This window comes from Poecilia reticulata, linkage group LG3 (assembly GCF_000633615.1).
Source record: "Poecilia reticulata strain Guanapo linkage group LG3, Guppy_female_1.0+MT, whole genome shotgun sequence".
NCBI lineage: Eukaryota > Metazoa > Chordata > Actinopteri > Cyprinodontiformes > Poeciliidae > Poecilia > Poecilia reticulata.
In genome coordinates this window covers 3,475,840-3,491,225 of record NC_024333.1, presented here as the reverse complement: position 1 = coordinate 3,491,225, position 15,386 = coordinate 3,475,840, and the positions used below count along the sequence as shown (strand labels likewise).

General features: G+C 39.4%; 1 protein-coding gene across 2 annotated transcripts in view; it reads right to left on the bottom strand.

Moving 5' to 3' along the window:
- cdh8 (cadherin 8) overlaps positions 1-15,386 on the bottom strand; it is a 154,965-nt gene that overhangs the window by 35,823 nt on the left and 103,756 nt on the right. For both annotated transcript variants that reach the window (XM_008404881.2, XM_008404880.2), the window contains exons 4-6: positions 13,944-14,063; positions 5,013-5,180; positions 4,593-4,780 (exon numbers count right to left, since the gene is read on the bottom strand). In XM_008404881.2, coding sequence (XP_008403103.1) covers positions 4,593-4,780; positions 5,013-5,180; positions 13,944-14,063 — 476 coding nt within the window. The remainder of the gene's footprint in view (positions 1-4,592; positions 4,781-5,012; positions 5,181-13,943; positions 14,064-15,386) is intronic.

The following is a 15,386-nucleotide window of genomic DNA, read 5'->3' as shown; positions in this document are numbered from 1 at the left end:
TCTTTACTGTTTTCTTCATATCTTTCTTTGTTTAATCTGTGTTGCTGTTTTCCTTAAGCCACCGTCACCTTGGTGCACCTCAGGGTTCTGCTTTGGTGCCCTCTCTCTTCAGAAGCTTTTGAGTACTTTTTAAAATGTCTCATTGTATAGACACTCTACATTGTATAGACACTTTTAGGAAACAACTTAAGACCCACTTTTTTAAACTTGCTTTTTAATGTAATATTGTGTTTTAGTGTTGGTATGTTTGTTTTAATTTGTTTTAAATTGTTTTTATTTTTATAAATTGTGCAGCACTTTGTGACTCTGGTCTGTGAAAAGTGCTATAGAAATAAAGCTTACTTACTTACTTACTTACTCATATTACTGTTACGCAGATGATATTGAATTGTATGTCTACTTTATGCCTTATGAGGTACAGACATGCTTTAGACTGTATAAAAACCTGATGACTAAAAATGTTCCCAAACTAAATGAAGACAAAACTGATAGTCTTGTATGTCTTCCAGAAAAACATCTCTAATGATGAAAACTCTTCGTACTTTGGCCCTTTATGCCAAGACTTCTATCAGGAATTTTAGGGTAATTTTGACTCTGGTTTTACTTTCATCGTGTTCAGTCTCTGACTTGGCTCATTTATCACTTACAAAATATATCACATCTCCAGCAGGTTCCTTGAATCATGTGATCAGGGTGTTTGGTTGTGCTGAAGACAGGATGACACAACGTTTTCAGCAGTAGGTCCAGAACTCTGGAACGTTCTGTGGATGTTAAAAACAACTAAAAACTGATTGTTTTACAATTGCTTTTAATTTAATTATTCAACCCTTTTATGATTTGATTTTTTTATGCACTGCATTTTATGGTCTATGTCTTTAAAATGCTATACCAATAAGGCTTACCTACTTAACAATGTGAATTAACTTCTTGTTTCTTAAGAGGAGGCGAGTCACATTCTTGTCGCCACTGAGCAAACATCCCCCATGCATGTTACCCAACAACCCCACTGTGTCTTTCTTTGGCCTCAGTCAAGCGTTAGCATCAAATCAGCATGTACACGCAGGCCATTTAGAGACTTGAAAGTTCACCGCTGGCTGCAGGGGTGAAAGCTCAGCATCCCTCTAACATCCCCGACAGGCCTGGGGGCTAACAGATAAAAAGCTTAGAACTCAAACAGAAAAGGATTTCTGCCCCTCGTTCGCCCATCTCTGCTCTTAGATCAATAAGATTTAATCTCACCATAAATACCTTAAATAATTTAAATGTTGATTTAGATGGACGTTACAGTTACAGCTACAGGAGAATATTTCCTCCTGTCCAGGGCTAAAATAAAAATCTATACCTTTCCTTTTGGTTTTAGCCAGAAGGCATTGGCTTTGCAGTAGGTATTCATATCACATTTTTACTGTTACACTAGCTGCGTTTCCATTGACGATATAATTGCACAATTTGACATTTCGAGGAGAAATTTGCTTAATTAAAATGGGACAATTTAAAAATAAAATCCTGTTCTTTGATCAAAAGTTTTGGCCCCTTACAGGAGATGTTTTTTGTTTGTTTGTTTATTTCATAAAATTGCAATGGAAGCGCTTTTTTTGCATCACACAAGTCGCATGATCAACACCCGGATGTTGCTGCTGGCGCAAAGCACAAAGTAGAAGACGAAGAGTAGTTGGAGGATAATGACGTGGCAGGTTTTCCAATGACTTATCATGTGAACAAAACTTATCCACATGACTTTAATTGTGTTTTTTACTTAATGGAAATGCCATTTGTGAAACTGTGTTTTTTCGACATTAGGGGAATATGAACAAAGTTGTAAACAAACTGTTGACACACCTGCAACAGACAGAGAGCACCACGTTTAGCAAAGATTTACATCAAGACTTTGACTAGGACATTCTAACACATGAATGTGATTCATCTAAGTTGTTCCACTTTAGTTCTGCCAGAGTGTTTATTTTTGCTGCCTTACACCAGATTACATTCAAACTAAAATTTTGTTTGAATCTTACACCAAGTCTAAGTTTTTAGTTATTGTATCTCCACTGAACTGAGCAGGTTCCTCTTTCCTGTCAACGCCCTGTAGCATGCTGCCACTACCATCGGCCACAGTGGGATCGATCTGATCGGGGTGATGCACTGTTGTGTCTACCAGACACAGCACACACACATCAAAAGGTTCAGTTTTAGTCTCATCTCACCAGACCACCAAAGCAAACGCATGAAATGTTTGCAGTGTCCTGAACATGCCTCGTGGCAAACTGCAATTGGAAGCCCATATGGCTCTGCTGGGGGTATGAAAAGGCATTGTATGTAGGCATCAAACTCAGAGGCCAACAAAGACGAAGCAGAGCCGGTCCCGAAAAAGTCTCTGTTTCTGCAGAACATGATTCCAGAAACAACAAGGAGATGTGACATTTGCTTTGTCGACAGTTGGAGATCTCATGATTTTAGTGTCACATTTGTTTTGCAGAGCTCATATTGTCTGCAGTGGCATTGTGTTGTTGTCCCGGAAGATTGCCTTAACTCTTATACCTTCCACCTCCTACGCGGTTCATTGTTCACACTTCCACAAAGTCGCACGACATGTCCTTGGGGTAATGTTGTTGTATGTGACAACACAATGCCATTCCAGATTTGAGTGATGCTCAGCTGCTCTTAGCAGACACTGAAGCGGCTCTGACTCAGGACCTTAGCTCTCGTATCCATCTGTCATGCATACCGCACACAGGCATGCATATAGAATTAAAACACTCAAAAATGTGTTTTATTTAAAGAAATATCAGTCAAGACTGAATATTTTCTTACAATCTAACAGGGTTTTACAATTTTAAGCTGTAGTTCAGTGCATAATACAAAATTATTGTTTTAGTTAGCCACTGATAAGTGATAATATCTGAAGCTCTTTACCTGAAGGAAAAACTTCTTATTCTTTAGTGCAATTTTATAACATAATCTTGTAGCATGATGGCTTTCAATATTAAATGTCACGATATATTTCTTGTCAAAGTGACGGTTGCCTAGCAAAGCGCTAACTAGCCCATTTGTGGAAGTAAGCACCAGCTTTTTTTTATGGACATTATAGATATAAAGCAGTGTGCTTTATGTTTGACTGTACTATTTATGTCAGAGAAACTTATTTTGAATTTAGAGCTCGACACATGGGAGGCGATGTCGCTCCATCTCCATTGATTTTCTATGGAACTTCTGCAATGAAGCAACAATCATTTTCTTTCCTCCAGCCAAGCAACCGTTTCATAAATGTGAAATTTCAATCTTGAACATGTAAACATGCACTCATGGGCGAGGTAACACAAGAAAATTGAAAAACCTTCAACTTTTGTTGCTGCCGCCACCCTAGCGAAATATTTGCTAGCAGCTGACATTTGGTGTTCCCCGTTTGTTGAGCCCAGTAGAAAGAAAAAATGTTCCTTAGTTGTTCTGTTGCATCTGAAAATAAAGACTTTTGACATTTTGATTACTTCATAGAACAAAGGTCATAGACAAGCTACAAATAGTTACTAATCACTTCAAAATATTAGCTGTTAGCTACTAGCAGCGATAGATTAGGTACATGCTTTGGAGCTTCCAAATTTCCCAGTTCGGACTGCATTTGATTCTGTCGAATTTAAAATTTATAATACTTAAACTGATCCAACCTGAGTTGGATGATATTTTACGGAACAGATTTTTGAAAACACTTGTGAATTTGTAAAACATTCATTCTATTTGTGAAACCCCAAAAAAGGAATTTCAAATCCCTTGTAGGCCCAAGACAACTTAATGAAAATGATGAGTTTAAAATCTAAAAGCCAAAATCTTGTCACTTTCTCATGAAACCCAGTGTTGTTTATTGTCTCATCATTATGTAATGAAGTACACTCTGCAATAAAAATAACTTCAGTTCTTTTTGGGGATTTTTGACCTTTCTTCCAGAACTGTTTGTGAGGTCAAACACTGATGTTGGATGAACATGCATGATTCTCTCTCTCTGTTCTAACTGATCCCAAAGGTGTACTATTGAGTTGGGGTCAAGTTCCACCACAGCCAATTCTCCAATCAGTTTTAAGGGGCTGAACACAACTTCTAAAAAAACTGTTCAACACTTTACACCACTTCGAACCAAACTCTACATATGATGCAATGCATCCAGACAAAAGCTGGTCTCCTGGTGCCTGAAAACTCAGACCAAGAGCCATGAGTCTTCACTCCAAACAGGACGTTTCTACTGCTTTTGTTTGTGATGAATTTCATTGGACTTAGTGATGTAAGGCCTGAATGTAGTTATTTATCCATGTGAACCCGTTTCATAATGTTTTTATGCAGTAATTTTATGGACAAGTGAAGTCTAAAGGTCTGTTGCTATTGAACTGGCTGAAATATGGTAGCCATGGTGCACTACTTAGGGTGCAAGGTGTTGGATTTTATACACCCTTGGCTAAGGAAGTGATTGGAAAAATTTTGATGGGGTGAACAAATACTTAAAAAAACAATTCCACTCCTAAGACACACTTGAATAGTTTTTGAAATAACATGACCTATCCAAAATGTTCAGAGAGAAGAAGGTTTTGTAAAGTTTTGTTTCTTACCTTTCTTAGCCTAAGAATCCCGTCTTGTGTTTGTGCGTCGGTGATGATCTCGAACGTGCCGAGGTCATCTCCCTCTATGATGTTGTACGTTGACTTTGCGTTCTCGCCGATGTCTCGATCGGACGCCTTCACCTTGCCGCCTGTCTTCCCTATTGGAAGGTCCTCAGGGATCCCAAACTCGTACAAGCCTACAGAGGAAAATGAATAGCCACTGGGTTTTCCAGAAATCCTAATGAAATTACCAAAATTACACAGACGTGGGCACATTGTGATATATTACAGCAGTTAGCACAATTGCCTTCCAAGGAGTTGCTTGATGACATTGCCTTGGAAGCATTTATTTTGCCTAATTATAAGAAATACGCACATGGAGCATCTTTTTATTGGATTTGGGTCTTTGGAGGATGTAAAGTGCCTTACTTTTGGAGAACTTGGGTGGATTGTCGTTGATGTCCGTAAGCATGATGGTCACTGTGGTCGTCCCGGACAAGCCGCCCATATGACCCCCCATGTCTTTAGCCTGGATGACCACAAAGTACTCCTCTTTCACCTCCCGATCCATCCCATGGAGAGCGATTTTTATGGTAGCTGCAGGAGGCAACAGTTCATAACACACAATTAACAACATGACTGATATGCTCTGCACATCAAATTAATGACGCTCAAGGAAGCGAAGGTCGAAGATTAAAGCCCAGCAGTAACCGTCGCCACCATCCGGGGTTATCCTGGGTCTCGATGCTGAAAAGCAAAGAAGTCACACTAACAGGGAGACCGAATTCACCGCCAGTCCTCATCTTTTTCTAAAGAGTGTCGCCTGTGAGAGTGAGGAAAGGTTGGTCGTGACTGATCCAGTCCCAGTCCTGAGAATCATCTGTTTGTTTTCCAATGAGTTGTTCCTGCCGTCTGCAGTCATTTGTATTCTGATTGAGTGTGAATTATGCTGTCTGTCTTGTATAATCTTGAATATTGTATGCAGAACGGACCTTATTGACTCTGCTGCAATGCTGAATATAAAAAGGGCTCAGCACTGGCATATATGGATAATCCACTCAGGAAACAGAGGCCTGCAAGATCATCAAATGAATATAAAACCCCTCATAAAAGCCCGGCTTTGGCATGACACCCTGCCTTGGTCTTCAGCTCCCCCAGACAATGATAATATGCTTGGCTATGATGAGAAACATGGGAGGGGTTAGGCTGCTTTCAGTTGCCTGCTTGTTTTCCCCCCTAGATAGCTGTTTTTTTTTCTCCCCCTCTCTTTGTCGCTCAGAAATATAGCACAATTCAAGGGCACTTTTATTTTGGAGGTCAAACACAAAAGTGATTATCTAAATAAATGCAGAGGTGAGGAATATGAATTGCAATATGACGGCACTGGAGGAATGGGTAATTCATGGTTAACACCTTCCAGTCTTGGTGGGTTGTTGGATCAACACAACCAGAATCCACCTGTCGGCGAAATCTGACATTTACAGTTTATTAATGATTATCTTCTCATTTTAAATGAACTGTAAGCAGTTAAAAAACAAATAAAATAATAAAAAAAAAAAAATATATATATATATCCACTCAAAAATAAGTAATTCTCAGATGACCAGAGACCATCACTGATGAATTCCTGTTTTGAAATAGGATGAATTCCTGTTTTGAAATAGGAATTCATCTTCCTATTTCAAAACAGGAAGATGAATTCTGATTCAACATTCAGGAGAATTCTACTATTTATGTGAACACAGCTGCTGGAGCCAAAGCAGGAGGAAAAGTTGGTAAAAAAAAAAAAAAAGCCCAAAAACTCTGCGAATGCTTTTATTTATTAACCACTCCTATCAACACAATGGCTCTGTTGCACAAGTATATCTGATAATTAAAAATTGTGTTATTATGTATAATTGCTCTGTTTCCCAACGTGATGTTGTCAAGGCGCAGAACAATGTTTTCATCTTTCAAAAACAGCCCCAGCTGTTGTTTTCCACTGAACAAGGATAAAAATGACTCACTGCAGCGAGTGGCTTCATCAAAAGTCTTCGTTTGTTGTCTTTCATTAGGCATCTAAAATCCACAATTATGATAATTTTTTTTCCACGTTAATTCCAGTCTAATACATTGTGTATGATTAATGTAACATGAGTATAAAGCTGCAGTTGATTCAGTCTCAGGTTTCCAACATGAACCCGTGAATTACATAAAGTCCCATGAAAAAGTATGTTTTATAACCCGAATCTTTAATATCTTTTGTTAGCATTTTATGTTTGAAAGTGGAGTGTCATTGTCAATTAATAGGTGAAGATGTATACGGTTTTCAAAGTTACATCACAGATCACTTGAATTCCAACACTTGCTGCCTTGACACTGCCAACAGGTTATTTTTTTAAGTGTTGCATTTGTATGGCTTTAGAACTTTTAGTTAGTACATCATTGCTTTCAAGTATCTTCAGTGCCTAAAAACTGTGATTCAGCCACTTGAAGGAAAAAGAGAAGTCTAGACAGGTCACTTCTGAAGAGATACAGGCCTGTATCAAACCCACTGTTTATCACACAGAATGATATTTTTCATCTGTATTTCTACGTGAATTGTAATAAAAAAAGAAAAAAGGCGTAGCGTCAGATTTTAGTGGTTGTAGGATTTCTCTTTTGCCTTTGGGAAAAGACCACAAGACATTTCTGCTGCTGGCGCTGGACTCGCATGTTTGCTTTTGGTTGTATTTACCCAGAAAGCCCTGCGCTGTAGTAAACTCCCTGCTTCTGAAGCGGTCTCCAATCCATTTGACATTCACATATGAATTTGAACCACATCAGAGTTCATTTCAACCGATGTTTGCAGACAGAGCAGAGTTTGTTCCACATCAGACTTTTATTCCATTCATACCTCTCAAAATGAACCGGACTTTCCAGCCAAACGAACCAGAGTTCTTAAGCGTTTCATTCGATTTATGCAACAGAAACTGTTTCATTGCTGAGAAGTGACTTTCTAACTGCTCACGCTTGTGTATTTTTTAGGACACTGGTTGCAGCTGTTGATCTCTTATCATTGAATCAAATCTTCGCCAAAACACCAGAGGATTTCCACCTTGCGCTGTTGTGAAAACCAGCTTTGTGATGCTGAATAAAACCTGAAGACTCCTCTCTAAGCCACTAATCCTGCTTCGTAGTACCGCTCAAACCCGTGCTCCTCCTTGGCTCTCAGGTCTATTCCCTTTTCAAAGCGTCTCCTGTTGAAACATTTCTGTCATTCTTATCAAGAGGCTTTTTGTTGGTCTACCACAGGCCTTTTCTTTACATGCCAAATGACGAGCAAAAGGCCACACCTGAATAACGGTTAATCCCTTTTGATCCGGTGAACACAAGGACACTGTCTTAAATAAAGCTGTAATTCTCACAATATTTTTTAAGCCTCTTAAGTTAAATCTTAAATTCTACTCCAGATTCACCTGTTGAGTGTTTAATTTCACCTATATTGTTTATGTTCAACACAGATTTAACTCAAAGGCACAAAGCAATAAATGCCAAGTGTTTTGTTTTTTTTTCAAGTCAAGGTTTTGCCTGTAAAGTAGGAGACTTTACATGAAAAGACACAATTTAATCATTGACTTTAAAAGAAACAATTATTTTCAAATTCAATAATTTAAGTAAACATTGGCTTTTATGCATTCTGGGTCTCTGTTTTGTGTAATATTGAGGGGTTCTTAATAAAGGAATAATTTCAGTGCATCCGTATTAGTTATTTAACAAACGTCCCGACCCTTATGTAAAACTAAATGTTTAATTAGTTCCAAGAATAATCAGTTTGTATTGCTTTGGATTTAACTTTAATAATAAAAGGCAAAACACACCTAAAAATCATCTCCAAATGTGAAAATAACAACAAAAAAAAAGTAAATGAAAAGTTGAACACTTACCAAAATGACAGGGGTTGAAAAGCAGGTGACACTTTCTAAACACCTAATGTTTTAATTTAGCCCAGCTTATGCGTTGCAGAGTGGTAATAAAATAGAAAAAATAAGAGTGAAAAGCGTGTCACCACCAGCCGTTCTTGCGTTGCTTTGGTGTGGAGTGCTGACTTATTCTTATTCAGATTCCACGCACTGTGACATCTGTACCCTACATGTGGTACAATTTTCTTCTAATGTATTCTATTTATATCCACATTAGGAAATGCAACATTTGTAGCTCAAACAGTGAAATGAACAATCTGTAGCACACTTACTTACACTCAAGAACAAGAAGGTAGGCCAGCCTCCCTTCTGCGAAGAGCAACACAAACAAGACACTTAGTGTCTCACACACACACACACACACACGCACACGCACACACACACACACACAGAAAGATACTCAGACTTCCTACAAACAGCAACACTCTCATCTCTGTTGATCATCATTAATTATTCAAATTAATTCCTAATCACCGAGAAGGGAAGACAGACAAACACTCATTTCCATAGATATTTTTCTCAACTTTTCCTTATTTTCTTTTTTTTTTCTTACTTCACCGACCATTAACCAAGTGATGAATTGGGGTATGATGTTTATTTATTTATTGAACTCGTTTCATTTCCGACGTGTCGCTGCGAGTGTCAAACGCATTCTAATGGTTGTTTTCTTCTTACCTTTTATTTCCCATTAACATTCATCAAAACATCTGGCTCACTTGAATGAGCCATCTGCGACGGCAACAAAACGTGAATGCTAATCGTCAGGAACGTCCATTCAACGCGCTTCCGCACTGCCGCCGCCATCGCCGCTCTGGGACGGCCACACCTACTGTACGCCGGGGTTCCAGGTCCCTCTGTTGATGCCAGCGCTTCTTCTGATTATGTACATAAATCCGGAAGCTGCCTTTCGTCAAAGTTGTTTATTGTGTTCTGTATTTTCCAAAATTACGAGCCGTCAATTTCCATCTCATCCCTTATTAATGTGATTCCGCTGTTATTTAATCACGTTGCTTACAGACACGTGCTTAAAAAGTCGGCTGAGAAAGCAATTAGAGATCCAATCTGGAATCTGTTTTGAGTTAGGTTTATGAACCGTGATGTGTCGGAGTTTGCGAAAGGGAGAAGTAATTATTAATATTACTTTTGGAATTCATCACAGTGACGTTACAGAACACAGCACCGTATGAGAGCCGGCCCGTTTGGCGTTCAGGATGAGCAGCCAGCTGAAGGAGGCTCCGTTTTTACACGTCCTGCTGACGAACCACATATTACTAATGAGTATATGTTTGAGCTCGATGACTTGAATGTTATGTCATTTGTGTAGCTTAATGTCACAGAATGAGCTGGTGAGCAGAATCTGGTGATTTTCAGCTCGACTGGGCCTGAACAGTGACCAGCTGGTCTGAAACTTAAACTGAAACTGAAAAAAAAGACATTTATTAAAGTTTTTTGTCTTTTTCTGATCTTTTTAATACCCCATTAAGCAGGGGTGAAAGTAGGTTTAAATTCTTGGGGGTACTATGACAAAAAAATAAAGGGAACACTTCAGTGTTCACTTAAATGTTAAAGTGTTCCCTTTATTTTTTTGAGCAGTGTATATAACTTTGTGTGCTCTGGAGTTTCTGTGCTGATTAATTTTGTTGCGAAGCAATAAAAGCTGGTAGCTCTTGAATTGCTACAAAATAAAGCTGTATTTCCTCCTTCAGCMMACTGGGTGCAATGTTGACACCTTGAGATGCCATGAGACCTAAACTCTGAACATCATGGCATGGATGCATCCCAGTTTTCCATGTCTGGCATATAACCATTTATTTTAGCTTTTAAACTGGTTCTATTGATCCTGTGTCCAGACAGAGGGATAATCAGTAGCCCAGCATCATGACCTGTTTGTTCCGAAGATCCTGCAGCTTCCACTTCTCTTCCTAACATGGCGCCTCCTCACCCTGACTCTCATACTGATAGGAGGAACCACAGAGCTGTTAGGTTAAAGCTCATCTTCTGAAGTTAGGATATTTTTCCTCCATCAGGATCCAGAGGAATCACCTCAAACCAGATGTTGGACTGAATTTTATTTTACTGTCATTTGTGAATGTCAGAGCCTCATTTTCAACAGTGGAGCTATAAAGGTTGAAAAAGGTTATCATTTTGGAAAAAAATCTCATCCACATCAATATTTCCACTAAATAAGAGGCAAAAAAACTAAATTGTTTGATAAAGGAAAAGCCTCTCAGACTCTGAGCCTGACAGCACCAAACAATTTTTTTTATATTAGACAATTAATTTAATTTCACATAATTATTGCGGTAGAAGACATTTGTTTGATAAATACTTAATGAGACATATTTACCATGTTTGATGTTTGTTGTAAATGACGTATACTCAAAGAACGAGGTAATTAGTCCAAGTTTGTCGTTTATTGAACGTTCAAAAACTACAGCGGCTGTGATGAGCCAAGACAAAGGTRAACAAAGGTAAAACAACCTGAACAGGTGATCAACTCTAAACCACTCGCACATTTTTACTCTCCGTCTCTGTCATTTAAGCATACCCGTTGCTATGGCAACCTCCTGCGCTCCACAACCCATTCATATTTTACAGCAGACAGCCACTCCCCTCTCTTGCAGGTACTGCGTACCCCCACTAAATCTTTTAGGGGTACGCAGTACCCTGCCGTACCCCCTTACTTTCACCCCTGCCGTTAGGGCCCCATCAACATTGTTTTTTTTCTAAAACATGCAGTGGCTTTCCAAAACCCCCACATCCACCTGTGACTGTTTCCAGGAATGTTTTTGTTCACATGGAAACACAGAAAATGACTCCAGATGCTATTTTTTGCTTCCCCAGAACCTGAAAGTCGGGCTAACTGTGGAGCATGCGCACACGGAATGTTAACGGTGAGCAAAGCAAGAAAACAACAGGATGTTCTGTTTTTAGTAAACCTTCTCATTTCTGTCAGATACAACAGCCTACAGATGATTTCTTGAAGTTAATGAATGAAGTTTTGCTGCTGGATCACAGCCACAAACATGTTATCCGCCATTGTTGCTGCTATGTATGTTGGGCTTGTGGTAAAAGGTCAGGCTAGAGGTTGGAGGATAATATGTCGACATTTTCATAAAAAAGGGTGTTTTCACTTTTTTTTTGTGTTGTTCCAATGGTTAAAAACTTTGCCATTTTAGAAATAAACTTTCCCACAAAAACAGGCCTTTGTTTTATCAAATAAACTGCTGAAGTCAATTTCCAATTCATCAATCTGTCTAGATAAATTATTAAAAAAAATTATCTCCCAACTATCTCCCAACTCCCAACTGATGAGAAAATGACTATTTTTCTCCCACGTTTTCTTTACATTTTGTGACAGAGGAAGTTCCGCTCTGTGTCTTCTTCAGACGTTTTTATATTGTTTCTTCCAGTGGTTCTTGTTGCAGCGCCACCGCAGGCGAGGGGATGAACAGCTTTTCAAAGGGTTTGGTTTCGTTGACACACTGCAGTGTGAAAGCGAATGGCAGCAGCTGCAAATGTAACAAATGTTAGCCTACCCGACTGCGAGGTGTGAAAACTAACTTTGATTCAAAATGCTGGATGAACCGTTTGCTGTTCATGATGACATTAACCAATCTTAAATCTTCATGTCTTCTATTTTGTCTTTCATCACACACAGTGAATTCTGATTTTTTAAATCACAACAGTGACACATTATTTTCCTGTGGCGCCTCCAGTTTGGTCCCGCTGCCCCAGTAACAGTGATGTCTGCCCCAGCATAAGGGCTTATGTTCTGGAGCGTGCTTGAGTGAGCAGCTGGAGCGGGAAGCGATAGACGAAGGGTGGGGAGGGGTAGTGGGGGGTGGTATGGTTGCGCCTGGCAGCCTGAGTTAGCGCCAGCCCCACGCAGCGATAATCTATAAGCGTTTCACAAAACAGATGGGCCGAGTTACCTGCAGTCCTGTTGTTGTTGCACAACTTTTCAAGCAATAAACCAACACTGTCAGCTCCCCCTTTAGCAGGCATTTGATAATGTCGTCCCTTATGGGCCCGCTGAACGCTGCTCCTGCCAAACAACCATGTAGGAATGGCGGTGAACAACATGTTGGTCGATGCACAAGCCATCAAAGAAGTGGTTTGTCATGGATTTTTCTCTCTCTTTTTTTAAAGAACGAATACACTTTTAATGTAATTGGGGAGGGGAGGGGAATCATCATCTTTGGGCCAGAAGGCGAGGAAACTGTTGGGTTTCCACCTGCTGATGGTCTGCAACCTGTAGAACCCAGAGACGTGTAACTTTAACTCAGGTTCGTAAAGAAATGTAAATGCTCAGTGTCGTCTTCAGAGGTTTATCCTACAGTCCATTCCAGCAGCACCACCACAGGTGAGGGGGGGCAGGTTTTTAAAGAATGTGATTAGTTTTACTCAGTTCAGTGTGAAAGTGAGCAGCAGCAGCTGAAAATGCAACAAATGTTGCAGCTTTGGTCCCCAATACTGAGTCTACCAGACTACCAGGTGGGAAAACACCCTTAATCACAGGAAGCGAGGTTGCAAATCCCTTAATACCTTAAAATGGACTAAATTACACTTACGAGATGTCATAAGCCTGGCAAAGTGTATGCTAATGCTGTTTACAGCTCACTTATTACAGGACCGCTTTTCATCCAACCCTACTACCCGCCTTCTTGTTTTGAAATCTTAGGAGAAACTTTTCTGAACCAGTAAAAACTTGACCTTAGATGACCTTATTGGCCTTATACAGCAAAAAGGAAGCAGCTAATGTTTGCATACTAAAATGTGCAGGAAGATTTTCCCCAGCAAGAGAGTTAAAAAGAAAAACTATTGAAAAAATCCTCGGATGTAATCAGGATCTCTCTTTCTCTCTTTCTTTCTTTCTTTCTTTCTTTCTTTCTTTCTTTCTTTCTTTCTTTCTGTGTTTTTTGCTCCCATTACGGGTGTGGCTTTTATTCATTACATTTTGAACGGCATTACACTCCCCATTGGTTAGAAACTGACAAAGGGCCTCCACACTCTATTAAAAGCTCCCATTAAGTCTAATGAAACAACATTTCTGTCTCTCAGAGATTTTCGCGTGGCCTTACCAAGCCAGGCATAACAGCATAAAGAGCTGGTTCCATGGAGGTGTCCTCCTTTATGCTGTCCTTTCAGCAGCAGCAGTGATTAAAGTGGGCTTCGTGTTTAAGGTTCACTACATAGTGCTTATGATGAATTTGAAAAGGCAGTGTCACTGGAGGAAAACTAAGTACTCCAAAAACCCTGGTTATGGAAAATACACGAAACCCCACGATTTAAGAAGGGTGTACTTTCTTTTCATCTCGACTGCAGGTGGAACAGAGACCCCACTGACATCATCAGCACCCAAACAATCGAGATTAAGCTTTCAAAAACACCCAACAAGCAGAAAAGGTGAACTCACCAGAGTTTGGGTCCACGGAGAAGTACGGCTGTCCGTCCAGTATGCTGTAGACCAGCTTGGCGCTGTTCCCGTACACCGGATCGTCGGCATCCGTAGCTGTTACCCTGGTAACCGGGGTACCTGTGGCGAGGGAGAACGGAGTTATACGGACAGCCGTTCTATAAGCAATCAGGCTCTGTGCATTGAGACGTGGTTGTGCTGAGCCAATCAGGATGAAACTATTGGACCCAACGTGGGGTTGATTGGTTCAAATGTCAGGATCCTTTTTATTATTTTTTCATTGCATTGTGCTTCAAGTGAAGAAGTAAACTCTATGGCTTGGTTTTTAAGTAAAAAAACAACAAAAAAACCCCCATCTGGATTTATTGTCCAATCATGACTGAAAAGAACAACGTGGTGAAAAGTGAAGGAGATTGGTTTGTGTTGATCCCTTTCAGTGCCAGGCTTTTAAGGATACAGTAACTGGTTAATCAACATGACTTGTCAGAATAATAAGTAGTGCTTTTTTTCTAATTCTTCTAAAGCTTTTATGCAAATGTGCAATTTGAATTCCTTAAAACCCATCAAACAGGTCATCACATCATTTGGTTTATCTTAATTCATTGTGGTGAACATTATACTTTATACAACATGATAATTATTTCGAAACGATTATAATTTGATGTACTTATTTCTTAGGTTTACTTGACAGGGACAAACACACAATAACATAGACAAACTGAAGGAAACAGCAGCCCATGCCTGCAGCATGGCGCTTACAGCACAAGATAATTTGCAGTTTTGCGAAATACAACTATTTGGATACGGCCGAAAAACCACCTCATCCTCATGCAGGAACTTTATACCTCAAGTTTTTTTTTTTGAAACTGCCATGTTTTCATTGAGCAAATTTATTTTAGTAATTTCAAGTTGCACAGTTTTATGGTTAATGAAAACACAGCTATTGATACTGAGAAGCCACGATGACAGTTTGAGTTGGTCGAGATGTTTGGACAAGCAGAGCACAAATACCTGCAATACCGAGAATATGTGGAAGATGAGCTTCGTTTCAACGCCTTCAATGTAGAAACAGCGCGGAGCAGATGATGCAGGATCTGATGCAGCTATGGTGTAAACTCAAACTTCTTTTAAGTTTGATATATGCAGCATTTATACAACAACTGAATGTAACAGTTGCTTGACTGTGCTATAAAATGGCACTATGTTCCTCCATTTAAATATATAAAAATGCATTAGATTGTAGCACCTCTTCATTGTTCACTCATGCATTTTTGTATGATATACATTTATAAGACAAACTATTGTTCGTGTTGTTTTTGGCCTTTCAGATACACTGGCTACAGATATTATCCATTTCCTTTATGCAACCTATTCTAAGCAGTGGAAATCAGGTTCTTTAATACAACGGCTTTATTATATTTGTCGAAAATATATGCGAGGACC